Raw genomic sequence first — 22,401 nt, 5'->3', positions numbered from 1 at the left:
ACAGTAGATATACAGCAGTTTGCAATGCAAAGAAAAGCAGCAAAGACTTCTTTACTTATGGAAACACTAGAAGTAATGGATTAAATCACATTGGCCCACTTCATATAAATGGCTTAACTGTTGATGACACTGGTTAGGTTACTGACAAACTGAATAGGTATTTTGCATCTATATTCGTCCATGAGGAATTTTTTAAGGATAAGGGTGCTAGAAGTTTAACAAATGCTACCAAGGAGTTAAATGATTTTGTGATAACCAAGGGAAAGGCAGAAGAAAAATTGAAGTTAAAATAAAAAATCAACCCTGGATCTAACCAATTATATATTAAGGGAGTAGCAAAGGATGTAAGCAAATCTTTTATCATAATTAAAAGAGCATCCTTGGATTCAGGGGATGTCCTTGTGGAGTGGAGATGTGCAAATGTATCTGCAATTCATAAAGGGAGATCAAAGGGCGACATGAGCAATTAGAGACCTGTAAGCTTGACTTCTGTTAGAGGGAAAATTATGGAATCAGTGGTTAAAGAAGTATTGCAGTATCATGTTAACAGGAATAGAGTCCTACAGAAATCACAGCATGGGTTTGTTAAGGGAGATCCTGGAACTGGATGCAAAAAATAATTTTGACATCATATACTTAGATTCAGAAAAATGTTTGACACTGTTCCCACGTAAAAGACTGCAGTACAAATTGGAGCAGTAAGGCATTAAGAACAATTCACTGCTATGAATAAAGGGGTAGTTGTGTGGAAGAACTCAAATAGTGGTTATCAATAGGTACTGCCAGGGCTGCATTTACACTTTTGGAGGCCCCAGGTGCAACACAATTATGAGGCCCCAAAAGGTCAGGTCAAGTCAGTACAAAGTAAAAAAAAAATTGCTTCAAACGTTTATTTCAGTTAATCAAATTCATAATTTTTTTTTAATTTATTGAAAATAAAAGTCAACATTTCTATAAAAACTCATTTTAACAAAATAAAGATAACACAGCATTGGTATATATGTATTAAAAATAAAGTATTACACATACATAAGTATATATGTATTAAAAAAAAAAAAAATAACTAACAGTTTTTTTTTTCTGGCTTTGATCTTAGCAAATATATCTATAATATCATCATAAGTAATTGAGTCCATTGCATCTGATTCAATGAATAATAATGATAGGTCACTTGTTTTATTTTGGTGCAAGTTGTCCCTTAAATAATTTTTGATTTGTTTCAACACTGAAAATGAGCATTCAGCACTTGCGTTTGAAATAGGCATAGTCAAAAATATTTTTAAAATAGTTTCTATGTTCGGGAAGGTAGACCTTAACCTGTCGTTTATAAATTGGTACATATTTTTAATTGACAAATTTTCTTCTTTCATCATTATTAAAAATTGCTTAACTTCGTCAATAAATTTTTCTGAGTGAATATCAGTCCTATAAGTTTGTAAAATTTTGTTAATACTAATCATGTACTCTGTCTTGATCTATATATTTCTTTAAAAATATATCTAAATAGCTTTTTGTTCTTTCATTAATTTCCAAAATTAGCTTATCGCAAATGACAGTATTAACAATGAAATTTTCTTTTCCAGGTAATATAATGTCATCATCGGATTGTGAAACTTCATCACACATTTTTTTCCGTTTTTTCATTATTTTCTTCCCATCTTTAAATTGGGTCTCATCTGTTAATAAATTCGCTTCTTCATTTAAAGCAGCAAAACTATTTCTTATATCTAAAACGAAACCAACTAAAGACTGTAACAAATTATTAGTTAATAGCAAATCTATATCGGGATCTTGTAGAGATTTACTAGTTGCATTTATTTGTTGTAAAATTTTGCCCCACACAACCCCTGATGGTATTCTCCACCTTGTCGCAGTGGGGGAGCTTGCGTGCCCCGATGACCCGGAGAGCTAAGTCGGCGGTAGCTTAGCTACTGGTAGGGCCTCCCAAGCCGGACAGGTCAAAGGGTAGGGGCCAGACTAGGAGAGATACCCTGGCCCTCCAGGTTGGGAGTTGCTGCAACGGGCTAGCTCCTCATTCAGTGTAAAAAATACACACATGCTAAACGACCTACAAGTGAAAATGAAAATGGACTGCACTTTTGGAAATGACTCGGCAAACGGAAAAGGACTATGATTTTGGGATGCTGGAATATTCAAGGCCTTTCAAACTAAAAGAAACTTTCTTTCAAATGAACTGCAAAAATTCAAGTTAGACATCGTGTTATCAGAGACAAAGAAAAAGGGATGTGGAGAGGAAATAATGGGAGAATACTACCATTTTTGGAGTGGAGTTGATAAGAGTGAAAGAGCAAGAGCAGGAGTTTCTATTGCTGTTAAAAAGAAATTGAGACACAACATCAAAAACTGGCAATTTATTAATGAAAGAATGATCTCACTGGAACTGAAAATGTACGGGAGAGAAATATGTATTTTGGGAATATATGCCCCGACTAATGACACCGCCGATACCTTGAGGTTGAATTTTGGGAGGATCTGAGAGAACTAATAGAAAAAATTCCTAAGAACAAAGAGATATTTCTAATGGGAGATTTCAATGCAAGAGTAGGAACTGAACAAAATAGCAAAGTTATTGGAAGATTTGGAGAGAAAGAGAGGAATGACAACGGAGATAGATTATGCAATCTTTGTGAACAGTTCGGCTTGAGAATAAACAACACATTTTTTCAACACAAGGATATCCATAAATATACTTGGTCACAGGAGACAAGACAAATTAGATCAGTTATAGATTACATTATTTCAAAATATTCAGGGACATATGTATTGAAAGATGTCAGAGTTTATAGATTAGCTGAATGTGGATCTGACCATTTTCTTGTTAAAACAACACTGAGGTGGAACTGGATTAATAAAATATGTGTGGACAACCAACAATGCAGGGAAGGAGAAATGCTACAAGTGGATCAATTTAACATTGACATGCTCCAGGACGACAGCATTAGAAACAACTTCACCCAGAGACTGGATGCTGCAATTAACATAGAGATAAAAGGTAATACTGAAGAAATGTACAAATATTTAAAAAATACTGTTAAAAAATAGCTCATGAAATCCTAGGCAAAAATAAGAGCCAAGGACCAAAAAAGACCTGGATTACAGAGAAAGTAAGAGCTGCTGTAGAGGAAAAGAAACTTGCATATCAGAAATGGCTGGGTGATAGGAATGATGCATATAGGAACATTTATGTTGAAAAAAAGAAAATAGCCAATCGGTTGGTAGTAGAAGCGAAAAATGAAGAATGGGAAAGGAAATGCGCAACTATTAATAGCAAATTGGGCTTCAAGCAATCAGCGGAATCATGGAAGGTCCTTAAAGACCTGAGAAAACAGAATAAACACAATACTGGTTTGTTCGTTCGTTCGTTATTTGGTTTTTAGGAGCATTAGCAACTAAGGCCATATTGCTCCGGGATATGCGGTGGTCATTCCTTGACCTTTCCGCATACTCCGTATTTGGTGGTGACGGGCTCGAACCCCGGTCTAATCAAGAAGCATGTGCTACGCACTGCTGCTCCTTCCCACCTGGCTACGGAGGCGCCCAATACTGGTTTGTAATTAATACCTTTGAAAGACTGGACGGAGTACTACGAAGGACTTTTAAAAGAAGACCGGGAAGAGTTCAAGACGATGGAGGATTTTGGTGTAGAAGACTCGGGCTTAAAAGGCATATGACAAACTCTTATGGGAAGCACTGAAAGCGGCAAATATTGATGGACAACTGATTAACATTATTAAGGCAATTTACAGGAATAATAGATGCAGAATTAAAGTGGGATCAGCTTTGTCACCTGAATTCCACACTTCAAAAGGCTTATTACAAGGTTGTTGCATGTCACCAACACTTTTCAAAATTTATATCGACATCTGCCTAAGATCTTGGTCAAAAAAATGTAATAAAATGGGATTGCAAATTAATAAGAACACCTATATTCACAATTTACTTTTTGCAGACGATCAGGTGGTGATAGCACAAGACTTAGAAGATGCAAAGTATGCGTGTCGTCAATTGTTTGAGGAATATAAACAATGGGGTCTAAAAATCAATTTTAGCAAGACTGAAATGTTGTCTTCAGGGCCAGGACATGTTCTAAATATTGCAGGTTTTAAAATCAAACAAGTCGATAAATTCAAATATTTGGGATCAATCTTACAAAGTGATGGATCATCCCAAGCAGAGATCAATAAGAGAATTACAGACGGCAGAAAGGCTATCGGCATGTTAAACTCTGTTCTGTGGAGCAAAAATATCCTACATAAAACAAAGAAACTTATATTTCAAACGATTGTACAAAGTTTTCTATTGTATGGAGCGGAAACCTGGACATCGAATAGGCGAGTGGAAAACAAATTGCTCTCCACAGAAATGGATTTTTGGAGACGCTCAGCAGGAACTTCTAGAAGAGACAGAAAACGGAATGAAGACATAAGGGAAAAAATGGAAGTGAAAAAGACCATTATTGACACCATCAGAGAAAAGCGTCTAACATGGTATGGACATGTAAAACGGATGCAAGAAAACAGATATCCAAAGGCTATCCTGGAATGGATACCTCCTGGAAGAAGGAGAAGAGGAAGACCTAGGAGGACATGGATGGATGGAGTACAGGAGTGCATGACAGCCTGAGGCTTAACCGACCAAGACACCTTGAACCGCACTTTATGGCGGGGAAAAAATTCCTAACAAGAAATAACTTGTAGGCTGAGGAAACCCATTGTAAATGGAAACACTCCTCTTGAAGAAGAAGACAATTGTTAAAATTTTCAGCCAGTGATGAGCTCTCTGTAATTTAGAAATAGGTTTCTCATAAGGAGAAATGGATAGTTCAAGTAATGCCTCCTTAATTTGTTTATATCCATGTTTCGATGCCAATATAGCGTCAGCTCTTACGGACCACCTCGTTTCACTTAGTCTTTCACTTTTTAACTGTTAAAGATTTTTTTTCCTAAATGTTTAAGGAGTATGTCCCATCTTCTTGTTGAAGATGAAAAGTAATTATACACATCTTGAACAAAACAAAAATATTGCACTGCTTCCAAACAAGATTCCGTGGCATAGTTTCCAATTAAATTTAAGGAATGACTAGAGCATGGTATGTGATGTGCAGAGGGACTATGTTTTTTCAGCCTAGCTTGTAAACCTGTATAAACACCTTTCATATTGGCAGCGTTATCATAGCTTTGCCCTCTGCACATTTTTATATCCAAAGATAATTCTTCTAATTTTTTTCATAGTATGAATCAGAGCTGTACTACTCAATATGTTCTACGTTGATAATAATATTAGTAAAATAATAAGAGGAGTTTACCTCAATATAGTATGTAGAACACTTCTGTATGATACCCTCCAGAAATTAAAACGGAAAAAATCGACAACTTACCGGTACATTAGAGTAAAATATAAATAATTAAATAATCAATTTAACACAATTCAAATCAATTTAAAACAATTAAAAATCAAATTAACGCAATTAAAAGAATCTAACAAAAATAGTCAAAACGATTTTCCTTCCTGAAGTTGACAACGCTTTTCGACCGTATGTCGTATTTTTCATTCCTGTGATCACGACATACGGTCGAAAAGCTTTGTCAGCTTCAGGAAGGAAAATCGTTTTGAATATTTTTGTTAGATTCTTTTAATTGCGTTAATTTGATTTTTAATTGTTTTAAATTGATTTGAATTGTGTTAAATTGATTATTTAATTATTTATATTTTACTCTAATGTACCGGTAAGTTGTCGATTTTTTCGTTTTTTCCGTTTTAATTTCTGGAGGGTATCATACGGAAGTGTTCTACGTACTATATTGAGGTAAACTCCTCTTATTATTTTACTAATTCTAATTTTTTTCATACTACCTCTTCTAAATATAATGAATTATGTTGTGTAATACTGATGAACCCAATAAATGTTTCTCTAATGTCAGAATTTGTTGTAGCGTACCTAATTATAATAGCTAGTTGGTCAATATGGGCAATGTCTGGTGTTGAGTCAAGTATTATTGCAAAATAAGCAGCTTCCTTAATTTCTGATATTAATATTTCTCTTGTTTTATTAGCTATTAACTCTATGAATTCATCACAAGTGTGGTAAGAAAGATAATCTGATCTGCCAGAACCACAGCTGGCATACATTTTAATGTGATGTTTTAAAAAATCATCAAATTCACTTAAATAATGTAGACACGATAAATTATTTCTACAAGTATCAGAAAAAATATTTGTATTGCCTCTAAACGATAGTCCCAATTTACTCAGTAACTTAACAGTAGCTATTATTCTTTTTAAAACTTCTCTAAAATAATTTTCTTCAGATGTATTTGTTTCATCAATTCAGAATCAATACGACTATTTGAAGAACTTGATTTTCTCTTACGATATGTGCACATCTCTCGTATGTGCTCAGGTAGAACGCTTGTGATCCCATAAGGTTTGCGTTATATTTCTCCAGTCATTAAAATCCTTCATTAAGTTATTATTTGACTTAGAAAACAATTTGCAAACAAAGCAGTAAATTGATTTGCTCGTTTCTGAAAAAATTAGCCACTCTCGTTTCTCCTTTGTACCATTCATCTTTTCACAGTAAAAATGTGATTCATTTAAATTTCTGACATATATTCTATTGCATTCTGTGTATTCTTTTTTTAAATTTTCAATTTTACCAACATTCTGAGGCTTATTTATTAAAATATGCTCGATAAATTTTTCATCAATACTAATTGGCCACACGGCTATATCAGTAGGATAAGAGATAACTTGCTTTCTGGTAAGTACAGACTCCGATTGAAAATTTTCTTCAAAATTCTGTTGATTTGTTTCATTTACTTCGTTTATATTGTGCACATTATTTTGATGTTCTTCATTTTCATTTTCGTCTCCTGATACTGATAACAATGTTTCACTTTCATTTCGAGTAATTTGAAGTACATCTTCAGTTCTACGAAATTCTTCATTTTCTTCATTTTCAGAAGGATGTATGAAAGACAAAATTGTCTCCTTTTGACTATTTAGCTGTTTTGCTTTTTCTCTGAGTTGTTTTCTTTTATTAGCTCTGGATTCAAACTTTCTTGGCATCATTACGTGTGTTATGCTATTAAAAGCGAAATAAATATTTATTAAATCCAAAATATTAAAAATTATTTTTATAATGAGTACTAAATTCTTAAGTTTTAGACCTTAGATAGTATGAATCAGAGCTGTAATACTCAATATGTTCTACGTTGATAATAATATTAGTAAATTAATAAGAGGAGTTTACCTCAATATAGTACGTGGAACACTTCCGTATGATACCCTCCAGAAATTAAAACGGAAAAAACGAAAAAATCGACAACTTACCGGTCCATTAAAGTAAAATATAAATAATTAAAGTAAAATATAAATAATTAAATAATCAATTTAACACAATTCAAAATCAATTCAAAACAATTAAAATTCAAATTAACGCAATTAAAAGAATAACGAAGATATTCAAAACGAAGATCGTTTTGAATATCTTCGTTATTCTTTTAATTGCGTTAATTTGAATTTTAATTGTTTTGAATTGATTTTGAATTGTGTTAAATTGATTATTTAATTATTTATATTTTACTTTAATTATTTATATTTTACTTTAATGGACCGGTAAGTTGTCGATTTTTTCGTTTTTTCCGTTTTAATTTCTGGAGGGTATCATACGGAAGTGTTCCACGTACTATATTGAGGTAAACTCCTCTTATTAATTTACTAAGTTTTAGATCTATATTTATTTCTTTATATGTTATGATATAATTACTTTTACATACTATATTACTGTTACATACAATTATAAAGAAATAAGTATAGGTCTAAAAACTCAAGAATTTAGTACTCACTATAAAAATTACACGAAAAGATCAAGAAACCAATTCAAATTAAAAATAATTACGTTAAAAGCTGAAAAATATAAAATGAGAAAGAATAATATTTTTCTGTACAAAACAATATATTAGTTTTGTTAAAATAACAATAAATATTTATTGAAAAATATATTCTTACCGACTTTGACAGCTACTTTAACCATATAATTAGGTGTATGTACTTGTACACTGCTATACAAATACTAATGGTAACTAAACTGTCAGTCGTTACGCATGCGTACGAACAACAGTTAACTTCGATCAGTTACGGCCATGCAATAAAACAATATTTCAAAGGGAGGCCTCACAAATTTTTCAGGGACTCTAGTTTGTATATTATGAATTTAATATTTAAAAATAAGTATTTTATTTTGCAACTATAACTAGACTGTTTTTTATATAGATGTTTGTGAGGAGTTAGGTTTTAAAGTAAGGCCTCCAGCTTGCACCTTATGGTAAATGCGGCCCTGGGTACTGTTCTTCTTGGACAAGTGTAATTAGCTTAAGTTACAAATGGTAGGCCTCCAGTGTTCAGTGCTGGCCTACTGTTGTTCTCAATATGTATTAATGATACTGATGAAGGCATATCAGGCTTGGTGTCTAAATCTGCTCACAATACAAAATTTGACAAGATGGTTAGTGAGAGTAATCAGGGTAAGCTACTGCAGCAAAATCTATACAAATTAGGCAGATGGACTTAAGTGGCATTGATGAATGCAGAGTTCTGTGTATGGGTAGTAGTAGTAATCCCATATTAATATACGAACTGTACAGTATCACACTCAGGTTAGCGAAAAACGAAAATGACCTGGGGTATAATTGTGGAGTCAGACATGAATTGGTCTGAGCAGTGCAAACAAGACAACTCATGGGGTTTTGTCAATGATACACAGAAATTTTGCCATTAGGGATAGAGTGGTGATTATCCTATTGTGTAAAGTAATGGTTAGGCCATATCTTGAGTACTGCATACAGATTTCAAGGATGTGGACATACTGGAAAGGGTGCAGAGAAGAACAATGAAATCGGTGAGGGAAACAAAAGGATACTCTTACTAGGAAAGGCTTCACTTCTGCAAATTGTGTCTTGAGAGTAGTCACCTGCAAGGAAATCTGACCGAGTTTTTTAAGGTTTCAATGGATTGAGTAAGGTGAATGTTGCTGGAATCTTTCCTCTTGCTCAGACTACAGATGTGATTGACAAACTCAAACTGAGGAAGGATGGTGCAGGACAGATGAGTAGAAATTTGCCTTCAGCCAGTGGGTAGTTGATTGTTGGAACAAACTTCCAACTGTGTGTGTGTTGCAGAAGTGGGTAGTTTGAGATGGACAGGTGATGTGGGAAGTGTGTTGGGTTTTTTGCCAATGCTGTATAAGCTTGCTTGCTTTTTTCCATTGTTTGTCACTACTAATACTAACAACAATAACAACTACTCAAGCTGTGCTAGTTATGTCTAAGTATGAGCCCTTTTTAAGCTTAAGTTACAACTGGTAGCTAGAAATTCTATATATACCTGAATGTTATGTTGTATTCCAGTATAGCATATTTAGCTAAAGAACTAAATAAAATTCAGTTTTTTTTTATTTTTTACAAGAGTCAGATTCATAATTTCTCTTGTTAAGAAAAATCTGACAGTGGAGCCTGTTTTAATGGTAAATTTATCTCTTTTCTTTATTTTGGGATAAATGAAAATCAAGTTGTACAGGCCGCCGTAGCTGAGTGGTCATATGCACGGGTGCATAAGTACACGTGCCCTGATTGACCGGGGTTCAAGCCTATGACTGCTGTTTCTTGTATTCTAAAATTCAAAAGGCCGCCGTAGCCTAGTGGTCAGGCGCGCGGGTGAATAAGTACACGTGCCTTGATTGACCGGGGTTCAAGCCTGTGACTGCTGAATACGGTGCTGTTTCTTGTATTCTGTGTATCTTGTAAACTCCTCTGGCCGTTTGGTCATCCCAGAGTATAAACAGAAAATTTATTTATTATTATTTAGCTAAGATTTTAGTAGAACAGTCTAGGTTGGCTAATATATTAGACACAAACAATTAATTTCAAGTAGAACTACTTGTCGTGACATAGAGGTAAAGTTAGAGTAAGGTAAAATAAGTAAAGTTCCTAAAGTAGCTTCAGTCACATTGTATGACTGAAGCAAGAATATAAGTAAGAATTATTAACAAAGAAGACACACACACACAGTGTTAGTAACAGAAGACATTGAAAACACATTGAAAATACTGTCACTCCAAACAAAAAAATTATTCCAAGCATGCTTCAATAAGTGACAGCACTTATAAGAACATTATTTTGAAGGAGATATATTGCAACAGTGCGGAAGGAGTTCTGTTTGTGTTCTAATTAAGCAGTCTTAAAACCTTCTGATAAGTCCTCATAGATATGAATTCATTTTATAAAAACCATGTTAATTAAGTCTGTAAAATCAGAGCAAAAATAAAAGCATAAAAAAAAACCGACAAGTAACAAAAACATACCTTCCTGTGCTAAAGAAATATCACTTGGTGGATTACAGTATCTGAGTGCCTTTGTCATCTTGTAACTACCAACTGGTGGCAATCTATTGTGATGAAGGGAATGGGCCAGTGGGTGAGATGTCCTTCTAAGTCGAATCTTTGTGTGACTATTTCGACCCATTAAAGTCACTATAAAGAGAAAAAAATAAAATATGTAAAACATGAGGAACTATCAAAAAATTTTAATAAACATTTTAAGAATATATTCTTTTTTTTTGTTTATTTTCTTAGCTCAGGGAATGTTTTCAAGTAGCTGTATTTCTGAATGTGCATGAACACATTAATAGAACAAAGCTTGATTTCTTTTGCAATGTAAAAAAGGCAAAAGGGTAATGTAATTTGGGGTAAATACAAGAACAGAAAAACAAACTGTGCTGTAGCAGCCAGTTGTGTGTTATCCTATAAGCAAAAAACATCTGCCTAGGGCCCCCAAAATCACAGTTTCAAAAACTCATTGCTGTTTTTCACTAATATTTTAAGTGATTTTTATCGGAAATTGAACTTTCTACCTGCCAAAGCCAATGAACTTTACTTGAAGATTAATTTGAAAATTACGTTTTTTTCAAAAATGGTTTTACCGATTTTGATGAAATTTTATAGTTCTTAAATCATATAATTTGTTTGTTTTGTGTTAACAATAAAATGAAATTGAAAACGTTCTTTATTAGTTTTTTTCTTTAGATGAGGGCCCCAAATTCCATTTTGCTTGGGGCCCAATGAAGGTATAACATGCCACTAAAGCAGCAGCAATACACAGAACACATCAGCAGTCAGCTCATTGGCAGCTGCTTGTTTAGTACCACCTACCCACCCAACCAGCATTCACTTGTCAATTCAACTGTATCAAGTGACCTAGGTAGCTCTAATGTAAAACTAGATAGCATAATACGTACCATTGCATTTAAGAATCTGTTTTTTTTTTTTTAGATAATAATATTGATAATTAATTAATTAAATTTATTAATCTTATTAATTTTCATTGTTAATAAATAGTATTCAATATCATGCCCCAGATAAAAGCAGCAAAGCAACGGACACAAAGTAACAGGAGTGCTGTGACTCAGGGGAGAACCGAGGGGGCAATTCTCCAATGTGCAACTTGTGAAATGTTTACGGAACTTTTTGAAACAAGATATGATCTAGATAAGGAGGATGTCTTTGTGTGTGTGTGCTAGGTGCAGAGAGTGTCAGAAAATTACGTGCCAACTCAGCTTTCTGATGGGCGCTTATGAGAGTTTGAAGAGTCGGGTAGTGCCCTTGAATGTATTAAAGTGGGGGACCCACCAAGCTCTCAGCTGCCCAACTCAACACCAGAGCTCACTCCTGTGCATCAGGCAACACAGCGGCAATCTCCAAGGCAGAATGCACTGGTCCCACAGGAGTTAATTATTGTCAGTGACTCTATTATGCCCCTGGCAGACATAGGATCAGAGTATGTCTGCCAGGGGCAAAAGTTGATGTTATTGTAGAGGAGATATAATCTTTTAAGGGCACAAAGGATGATATTGTTGTACATGATGATATTGATTGAGGTGTATAAGGCCTTGAATGGGTCGAGCAAGCTGATGGGATTCTTCCTCTTGCTCAGACTAAGAACCTGAGGGGGCACAGTCTCAAATTGAGGAAAAATAGTTGTAGAATAGATGTGCAGAAATTTGCCTTTAGCCAGTGGGTAGTTGATTGGTGGATCAGGCTTCCATCTTTTGTTGTGGAAGCCAATAGAGTAAATAAATTTAAGGCTGAGCAGGACAGGCATTTGGAACAAATGTAGGGGTGAAATGGGAGGGGGTTTTTTGCTGATGCTGCATAAGCTTGCTTTCTTGCATCCTTTCTTGCACCTCGAATGCCAACCTCATTCGAGGTTGGCATTCGAGGTGAGCGGACGCGCTTAGACAGGGCTCCTCAGTTAAGTGGTTTACTTTTGGATAGTGCTTTTAAATATTTGATTTATTTAGATATTGTTGGATTATTTTGTTATAGGTTTTCCTGTAACTGTTTGATTTTAATAATATTATAGATATAATTTTTTAAAGTTACTTTCATTGATATTTATTTAATTTTATAATGGTAGTTACGAGATCTGCCTTAAACACGTCACAGGGTATCGTGACTCACACGGAAATAGCAGATGGCGATTTACGGGTGAGTCATGATTTAATCCATTGTGGAACCTGTGGAATGTTTTCCAAGTCGACCTGGTGACTAATCCTACCTCACCTGGGGATTCTTTTCTTTGTGATCGATGTAAGGAGTGCACCGATCTTAAATTACAATTTGGTGCACTGAGGGAACAATTTGAGTCCCTGAAAAAACGAGTGCTTGCCCTCGAAAATAATGCATCTGGGAGCTCGTCAGGGACTCAAAACTCCAGCAATCTACCAAGTGATGCACACCCGATTCGAGCCTCAAAACAGAAAAACCAAGTGCAAACTACTCTGGTTAAAAAGGACATTGTATTATTAGGAGACTCCATTGTCAGGGAAACGGGGAATATATTTTGTAATAAAGATAGGTGGAGGAGAACCAGGGTATGTCTGCCGGGAGCAACTATTGATGATGTCACCAACAGACTGTCAGATTTTAAAGGGGGTAAAGAAAATATTATTATTCATGTGGGGACAAACGATATTAAACGTACACGATCTGACGATTTGTTGGAAAAATACAGGACCATGCTGAGGAAATGTCGCGAGCTAGGCCATAATGTCTATGTGTCTGCAATTCTGCCCAGACACGATAGGAGGGATTATATGTTAAGAGCCTTGTGGATTAACTCAAGACTTGAAGGAATCTGCAAGGCTTTAGGGGGTAAATTTCTATCAGCATGGCCCACACTTGTAGGTAGAAGGAATTTGTTTTGTAGAGACGGAATACACTTAAACAAAGGTGGTGCAAAAGTTTTTGCCAGTATTATTGAGGATACCTTAAAGGTTCAGGGAAACTGCTAGTTAGGGGGGATGTGGGTAATACTGACACGCGTTTATCTGATAATATTGGTCAAAGTAACTCTTGCACATACCTCAAGAGTTCTTATCTGTTACCCCAACTGGACGTATTATCTAGATGTTCTGGGGGCACAAACGTTTCACGTGGGCGGGTAGCTAATGCCAGGGAAGAGAGCCTAAAAGACTTCAAGGGTTGTGTTAGGGTTGTTAAATATACAAGAACAGTAAATCTTAATTGTTTATACAGTAACGTTAGAAGTGTCGTCAATAAAATGAGCGAATTCGAACTGCTGGTTAAAACAAGTAACGCGGACATAATAGGGCTTACAGAGACGTGGTGCCACCCGGAAATTGGGGATGATGAGTTTCAGTACGGCTTGTATAATGTATTTAGGAAGGATAGGTTAGATAGAAGGGGTGGTGGGGTAATGCTTCTTATCAGAAGCAGCCTGAGTGCGACGATAGCTTTCCCGGATTCAGACGTCTCACATGCTAGTATAGAGTCTGTATGGTGTGAGATAGTTGGAAACAAAGGTATAATGCGAGTAGGAGTAATCTACAGACCAGGTGATTGTGAAGATTATGACAAAAGCCTCTACATGCAAATGGAATGGGCAAGTAAGCGTCAATGCCTTATTATGGGTGATTTCAATCTGCCTCTAATTGATTGGAGTAAATGGGAAGGAAACTCGACATGGGGAACAAAATTTTTAAATCAACTAGATGACTGTTATTTGTATCAACATGTCAGGGAAAATACTAGAGAAAAGAATATCCTAGACCTCATCATCACACATGAATCAGATGACATAACAGGGCTGACAGTAGAGGAACCAGTAGCAGGAAGTGATCACGGAGTTCTACGGTGGATGATGACGAGAGAGGTAGCAGAAGTAAAAGGCAAAGGAATGGGTTTTAATTTCAGAAAAGGAAATTACGATGCCTTAAGGTACTACACGGCCTCTATTAACTGGGTAGATATCGCGCAGAGAATGAATACAATTGAACTGTGGTACGCTTTTAAAACATTAATCACAGATGCCTTGAATGCGTATATACCATTAAAAAAATACTCCACGAGGAGGGTTCCAAGTTGGATGACTAGTGAAGTTGCCGCATTACTTGAGCAGAAAAAGGTGGCATGGAAAGGTTACAGAACAATAAAAAGTACTGAGGCCTATAACAGCTACAAGGTGATGTGTAATAGAGCCACAGAAAAGGTTCGACAGGCAAAGGCAGTTTATGAGAAATCACTAGCAAACAGAGCAAAGAGGGGGGATAAAGAATTCTTCACATATATAAATGCCAAGAAGAGCAGGACAAACCAGATCGGACCTTTACGTAAGGGAAAGGGGATAGTAATAAATACACCAGCTGCCGTTGCAGATGAACTCAACAGTTATTTTGCATCAATATTTACAAATGAAAAGCCTTTTGTGGCAGAGGGAAATTGTGGGAGCGAAGTTAAAAAATATGTAATTAATGATATTGAAATTTCGCAAGATTATTTAATGAAAAAACTTTCGAGCCTACAGACCAGTAAGGCTCCTGGAGTTGATGGAATATACCCTATAATCTTAAGAGAGGCAGCAAGCGAGTGCATTGAACCATTGAGGCTAATTATGCGAGCATCATTAGACTCTGGGGAGATTCCCTTGGATTGGAAAAGTGCAAATGTATCTCCCATACATAAGGGTGGCTCTAAAAGTGAAGTTGGAAATTATCGACCTGTCAGTCTGACTTCAGTAGTAGGGAAAATCATGGAGGCAATGATCAAGGGTGGAATTCAGGATCATTTGGATCGAATTGAAATTCTCAAGGATACTCAGCATGGTTTCGTAAAGGGAAAATCATGTTTAACAAATCTGGTTCGCTATTTCGAAAGGGTCACTCACGAGCTGGATTTAGGGAATAATTTCGACATTGTTTATTTAGATTTCAGCAAAGCTTTTGACTCAGTCCCACATGAGCGGTTGCTTTATAAGCTGGAACAGGTTGGAATCACTGGGAAAATCCTTAGATGGATAGAAGGATGGCTTCAGGGCAGGAGGCAGAGGGTTGTGATAAATGGCTATTCCTCAGATTGGGTTGATGTAAGAAGTGGGGTTCCCCAAGGATCAGTATTAGGACCACTGTTGTTTTTAATTTTCATAAACGACATTGATGAAGGGATAGAGGGCGTGATGTCTAAATTTGCAGATGATGTTAAAATTGGGAGAGTAGTTAATGATCACTGTCAAGCTGAGCTTCTTCAGAGAGACCTAGATAGACTTCAGGAATGGTCAGAAAAATGGCAGCTGTGCTTTAATCCAACAAAGTGTAAGGTATTACACCTGGGAAACAGTAATCCCAAAAAAACTTATTCACTTGGTGGAGTTCAACTAAAGCCAGTACTGGAGGAAAGGGACTTGGGTGTTACGATACGGTCAGACATGAAATTCTCTGAGCATTGTAAACAGGTTGCAAGGAAGGCCCATGGTGTCCTATCGATGATCTATCGAACTTTTGCAAGTAGAGATAGGGACGTGATAATCCCATTATATAAGGCTTATGTTAGACCACACTTGGAATACTGTGTTCAAGTATGGAGACCGCACCTGAAGAAAGACATCCAGCTTCTTGAAAGGGTGCAAAGAAGGGTAACTCGCCTGGTGAGATCGGCAAAAGGGCGTCCTTATGAAGAAAGACTTCGAATATGTGGGTTGCAGAGTTTGGAAACTAGACACCTTAGAGGAGATTTGATTGAGGTGTTTAAGGCTCTGAGAGGCATCAGTAAAATGAATGAGGACAAAATTTTCAAGATTATAAATGATGCTAGAACTAGGGGACATAAATTCAAGTTACGGGGGGAAATGTTTAGATTGGATTGCAGGAAGTTCTATTTTAGCCAGCGAGTTATAAATTACTGGAATAAGTTGCCTTCATGGGTGGTAGAGGCCGACAGTTTGGGGAAATTCAAAGGTCATCTGGATAGTACTTTCGGGTAAGGGAAGCACATAGGATGATAGGTTTAATTTCCTTTTTATTTTATTTTTTTTATTTATTAATTATTATTATTTAGTTATTTATTTATTATTATTTTTTTTTTTTTTTTTTGTTTTTATCATTGTTTTGTTCGGATTTTTTTTTTTTTTTTTTTTGGCTGGTGCAGCATAAGCCATAGGCTTTCTTGCACCATGCGGCCGTTACTAATACTAATACTAATACTAAAGTATACCTCTACTAATGCTAATAAGCTTTATGTCTGGAGGATTTCTACTGTACTTGGCTCTAAACATTCTCTGCACAGTCACAGGAGATTTTGTTTCAGCTAACCAAACAACACACTGAGCTTTTTCTTGTACAGATGGCATCTTGAATGAATAGACGTGACAGTGCTACTAGCGGAAACAGCAGTAAACTTAACTCACTGAGCTTAAAACTCTATAATTGTATTGATAAAAACTTTTAATATTAGTGTACAATTTGGTTAAATTTTGTTAAGCTCCCAATAGTAATAAAATTTTTATAACAAAAATGTAATTAGGGTAATCATTTGTGGACACCCTGTATTTAAATGGAAATAATTCCCCAGATTAGAGCAGCAAAGCAATGGTCACAAAGTAGCACAGGTGTTGTGGCTTGGGAGACAACCAAAGGGGCCAATTCTCCAAGGCATCCCAGCCTAAAAATTTGCAGCTTGTGAAATATTTGCAGAGCTTTCTGGAACAGACCACGATCTAGCCAAGGAGGATGTCTTTGTGTGTGTTTGCATGCTAGGTGCAGAGAATGTGAAGAAATTAGGTGCCAACTCAGTGTTATGATGGGTGTCTATGAGAGTTTGAAGAGTAGGGTAGATGTAATTCACTCTTGTGCATCAGACAACACAGCATCAATCTTCAAGGCAGAATGCTCTGGTCCCACAGGAGTTAGTTTTTTGACTCTATTGTCAGGGACAGTAATATATTGTGTAAAAAGGATAGGTGCAATATGACCAGTATATATGTCTGCCAGGGGCAAAAGTTGAAGATGTTGTAGAACAGATATCAACTTTTAAGGGTATAAAAGGTGATATTATTGTACACGTTGGCACTAATGATATTAAGAGTAAGAGATCTGAGGACTTACTTAACAAATACAGGGCAATGTTGGTAAAATGTCACGAGTTAGGATTCAATTAAAAGTGTCTGCAATTCTGCCCAGACATGATAAGAAGGAGTATATTTTGAAAACCTTGTCAATCATTTCGTCCCTGGAGAGAATGTGCAAGGCTCATGGGGTAGAATTTTTCTCAGCATGGTCCATTCTTGTTAACAAGAGAAACTGTTTTTACAGGGATGGGATACACTGGAATAGGTTGTGAAAGAATATTTGCCGATGCTATCGAGGCAGTGATAGGTGGGTTGGAAAACTGCTAGCTTGGGGGATACACAGACTAATAGTTTAACTAGAGCTGCAGGCAGAGGTGAAAGTGATTCTTGCATTGCTACTATTGGTACACGTAGCAGCCTGAAAAGAAAGGTGTCTGGGATTTCAGGCCCTGCTGTAGGACACCATGGAACAAATGAATACAAGGGCTGCATTAGGGTAACTAAGAGTAAGAATATGTGCATGTATACTTACATGTACACTAATGCTTAGATTTCAGGAAGACTTTTGATACTGTTGCACATAAAAGACTGCTGTACAAACTGGAGCAATGTGGCATTAAGAGCAAGTTACTGCTGTTGATAAAGGGATGGTTAAGTGGAAGAAGACAGAGAGGGGTTATCAATGGGTGCTGCTCTTCATGGATAAATGTTATTAGTGGAGTCCCCCAAGGTTTAGTGCTGGGTCCATTGTTGTTTTCAATATTTATCAATGATACCGATGAAGGTATATCAGGTTTAATGTGTAAGTTTTCAGATGACACAAAGGTTGGCAGGGTGGATAACGACAGTCATCAGGGTGAGCTACTGCAACAAGATCTGTGAAAATTAGGTCGATGGGCTGAGACATGGCAGTTGAAGTTTAGCATTGACAAATGAAAGTACTGCACCAGTAACCTTAGAGTAACTTATCAACTGTGTGTACACTCAGAGTAGTGAGAATGAAAAAGACCTGGGGGTAATTGTGCAGTAAGACATGAAATTCTTTGAGAAGTGCAGACATGCTGCCAGGGCAGCTCATGGGGTTTTTTCAATGATATATAGAAAATCTGATAGCAGGGATAAGGAGGTGATTATCCCTTTGTATAAGGCCATGGCTAAGCCACACCTAGAGTACTATATACAGGTCTGGAGGCCTCACTTTAGGAAGGATGGAGATCTGCTTGAATGGGTGCAGAGAAGGGCAACCAGATTGGTGAAGGGAACAAATGGGTGTTCTTACCTAGAAAGGCTTCAGTTTTGCAACTTGCAGCATCTTGAGTTAAGGCACCTGCAATGAGGTCTGATTGAGGTATTTAAAGCCTTGACTAGATTTAGTAAGCTGAACATTAATAGTATTCTTCTGTTTGCTGAGACTACACACATGATAGGTCCTAAATTCAGTCTAAATTCAAGAAGGATGGTTGCAGAATAGATGTGCGGAAGTTTGCCTTCAGCCAGCAGGTGGTTGATTGCTGAAAAAGGCTTCCACTGTTGTTGTGGAAGTGAATGGATTCAATAAATTCAAGGGAGAACTAGACAAATTCTTGGAGGATACTACTACTACCATCAGGCATAAAGGGAAGAGTTTTTGCTTTCACAAAGGTGACCATGATGGTCTCCGACAGTTTTTAAATTCTATACCAACTGATGATATTACCAACAGTAAATTCTAAATGGGAAGCATTCAAGGAATTAATCTTGGAAGCTACTAGGCTTTTCATAGTAAGAATACTGTTCAAGGTTTAGGCCTAAATGTAAAAAGACAGGTGGAAGAAAGCTTAGTGCAATTAAGTTTGCAGATTATCAGGTAATCCTGGCAGGTAGCCATATAATGTTATCCAATATGCTAAAACAGTTAACCAGAAAAGTGAAGAAATGTGGAATGAAGATTAATACTAATAAAATAAGGAATATGATGATAAGTAAAAAGCCAAAACAATTTCACATTGAAACTGATTGAAAAAATTGAGCAGGTTACAAAATTTAAATACAGGCATACCTCGAATAACGAATAGGATGCGTTCCACGAAATTACTTCGTTAAGCGAAATTTCGTTTTCAGAGGTAAAAATACTATGGCCAGAATAGGGATACGTTCCTACGTAAAAAAAATGAAAAGCTTTTTTTTTCGGACAAAGAAAAGTTTTATTAAATAAACAGTCAACTTACATACAAAGTGAAATCACATTTTAAAATACGAGTCTAAAGTTGATTGTTTATGCTCTTTTTCTCTTTCATTTAACAATTGCCTATACGGAGTTATTGCATTTAACACTGATCGCTTAACAATAATACTTCTTCCTAAATCAGGATCATTTTCACTAAAAAAATTTAAAACGTTTTCAATGTCATTTAAGCACCTTTTTAAATCTTTGGTTTTTTAACACTTTTTCGGCTGGAACTTTTTTAACTTCGTCTTCATTGCTAACAAGGTTTTCTAAATCTTCCACTGAAAAACCATCATCTTCTGCATTCAATAAATTTCTAACATCCTCTTCATCGACATTTTCGAAACCTATTGATTGAGCCATCTGGATAACTTCATTTCTAATTTCTTGGATGTTATTTTCTTCTTCTAGTACAACTTCTGGCCATATTTTGCGCCAAACTCCATTTAAGCATTTCTTAGTGACTTCTTTCCAAGAACTATCAATGTTTTCAATTGCGTTTTTAATGGTGTAGTTTTTCCAAAAAGTTTTAACTGTCATTTCCTCTTTATCCTCTAGTTCAGTTAAACTGCTTAATGTTCGACGCAGATAATAAGCTTTAAATGATGCTATTACTCCCTGATCCAATGGTTGAATCAGGGAAGTTGTGTTTGCTGGAAGAAACACAACTTTGACAGGAATGCATGTGTCCAACGTGTTAAGATCAGTAGGATGTCCCGGAGCATTGTCTAACAACAAAAGAGCTTTTTCTTCAAAGTTGTTTTTTTGACAATACCGTTTTACTTTAGGACAAAAGTGGTTAACAAACCAATCAATAAATAACTCCTTGGTAACCCACGCTTTTCTATTTGCTTTCCATATTACAGGTAAATTCATTTTTATGTTACCTTTTAACGCCCTCGGATTTTCTGAATGGTAAACTAATAACAATTTTAATTTATAATCGCCAGAGGCATTTGATCCAAAGAGTAACGTTAAACGGTCTTTGGCTGCTTTGAACCCAGCAGCTGATTTTTCTTCAATAGAAATGAAGCTTTTTGTTGGTAGCCGTTTCCAGAACAAACCGCTTTCGCCAACGTTGAACACCAAATTTGGAAAATTTTCACGTTCAATTATTTCCTTTAGTTTTTCTGGAAACTTATTTGCAGCTTCTCCTGTTAATTTTACACTATGAATTCTGGCCCGTTTTTTAAATTTCTCGAACCAACCACGAGAAGCCCCAAAGGTTTCCGTAATTTCTTCAGTTTGTTTAGATTTCAGGTGATTAAACTGGAATATTTTTTTTATGTTAAATGGGGCTTGAAATTGCCGACTTCGTTATATCGAAGCTTCGTTATCAGAGGTAACGTTAACCGAGGTATGCCTGTATATAGGATTATAACACAAGATGCATCTTGCCACAATAAAATCAGTTCAAGAATTGCAATGGCAAAACAGGCATTTAGAGGCAAAATCTCTTTACTAAGCCAAAGAAATATGTCACTAGATCTAAGAAAAAGAATTATAAAAACATACATTTGATCAACTGCATTGTATTCAGCAGAGACATGGACATTAAACAAAACCAGTCTGAAAAAAATAGAGGCATTTTAAATATGATGCTGGTGGAAAATAGAAAAGATTAGCTGGGCAGAAAAAATGAGAAATAACATGGTTATTGCTAAGATGAATTGGAAGGCAACAGCTACAATGGACCCAACACACCACGAGGCATAGAGGGATGTTACCGGACATGCTGGAAGGCAAAACACCAGAAAAAAGAAAACAAGGAAGACCAAGAAACACCATCATAAATACAATTCTGAAGGAAACTGGGCTTCAGAGTTATGCAGAAGTGAAACACCTAGCACAAGACCATGAGAAATGGAGACAGCTCATCAAAGGGGCAAATCAGCCGAAAGGCTGATACGCTGAAGAAAAAAAAACAGTAGTTTGAAAAAATATGTCTGCACACATTTGACTAATGTGCTAGACTTATTTCTTGGTGACAGAGCATTAACATACTGATGCAAATATGGCCATTCTACAAAGAATTGCTACATTTCTTTGACAAGAGAGAGAGTTGTTCTGAATGCTACAATAAGCAGCTGCATTCATAGTTTGACAACTGGTAGGCCAAGTCCAAATCATGTAAAACAGGCCTGCACCATCAATACTATTACCAAACTTCACTTTGGGGCAAAACAACATGGGTAAAACTGTTTTTCAGGCACATGTTACACCAAAAGTGCATCCATCTGATAACTTAACTGTGGAGCATGATCATCACTCCACATCATGTTTTGCCAGTGCTATACTATTCAGGGCCTATCCTCTACACCAGGATAAGTAGTGAGCATATGAGCAACTGATTGACCATGGTAGTCCATTTTATAATGTGTTTTTCTGAGGTTGTTGGTTCTTGACCTATCCTAGTTCTGTTAATTGTTTCTTGAGTAAGTTCATTAACTATCTAGCTGGCACATTAATTTATTTTTAATCCACAGAGGCATACTTGGAAAAGGTAATCCCATTTTATAACCTTAAAAATCAACAATAAATAATTCAGTACTGTTCACCTTTTGATATGATTTTTATTTTCAATCTTTTCTGAACACAACTGTGAAAATCCATTTTCTTATTAGCATTAGCATTAGTAGAGGCATTTGATGCAAGAAAGCAAGCTTATGCAGCATCAGCCAAAAAAAAAAAAAAAAAAAACCCCACTTCCACCTCACCCCTCTGTTCGTTCCAAATACCTGTCCAGCTGAGCCTTAAACT

At 36.1% G+C, this 22,401-nt stretch overlaps 1 protein-coding gene across 1 annotated transcript in view; it reads right to left on the bottom strand.

Annotated features, from left to right (window-relative positions):
* Positions 1 to 22,401, bottom strand: part of LOC150079217 (2-phosphoxylose phosphatase 1-like) — a 64,158-nt gene that overhangs the window by 20,234 nt on the left and 21,523 nt on the right. Inside the window, exon 2 of the mRNA XM_090382781.1 lies at positions 10,382 to 10,549. Coding sequence (XP_090238907.1) covers positions 10,382 to 10,549 — 168 coding nt within the window. The remainder of the gene's footprint in view (positions 1 to 10,381; positions 10,550 to 22,401) is intronic.

Source organism: Mastigoproctus giganteus, chromosome 10 (assembly GCF_048544385.1).
Source record: "Mastigoproctus giganteus isolate SK-2022 chromosome 10, ASM4854438v1, whole genome shotgun sequence".
NCBI classification, from domain to species: Eukaryota; Metazoa; Arthropoda; class Arachnida; order Uropygi; family Thelyphonidae; genus Mastigoproctus; species Mastigoproctus giganteus.
The sequence above is the reverse complement of the archived record's forward strand: the minus strand, read 5'-3'. Positions and strand labels throughout refer to the sequence as shown.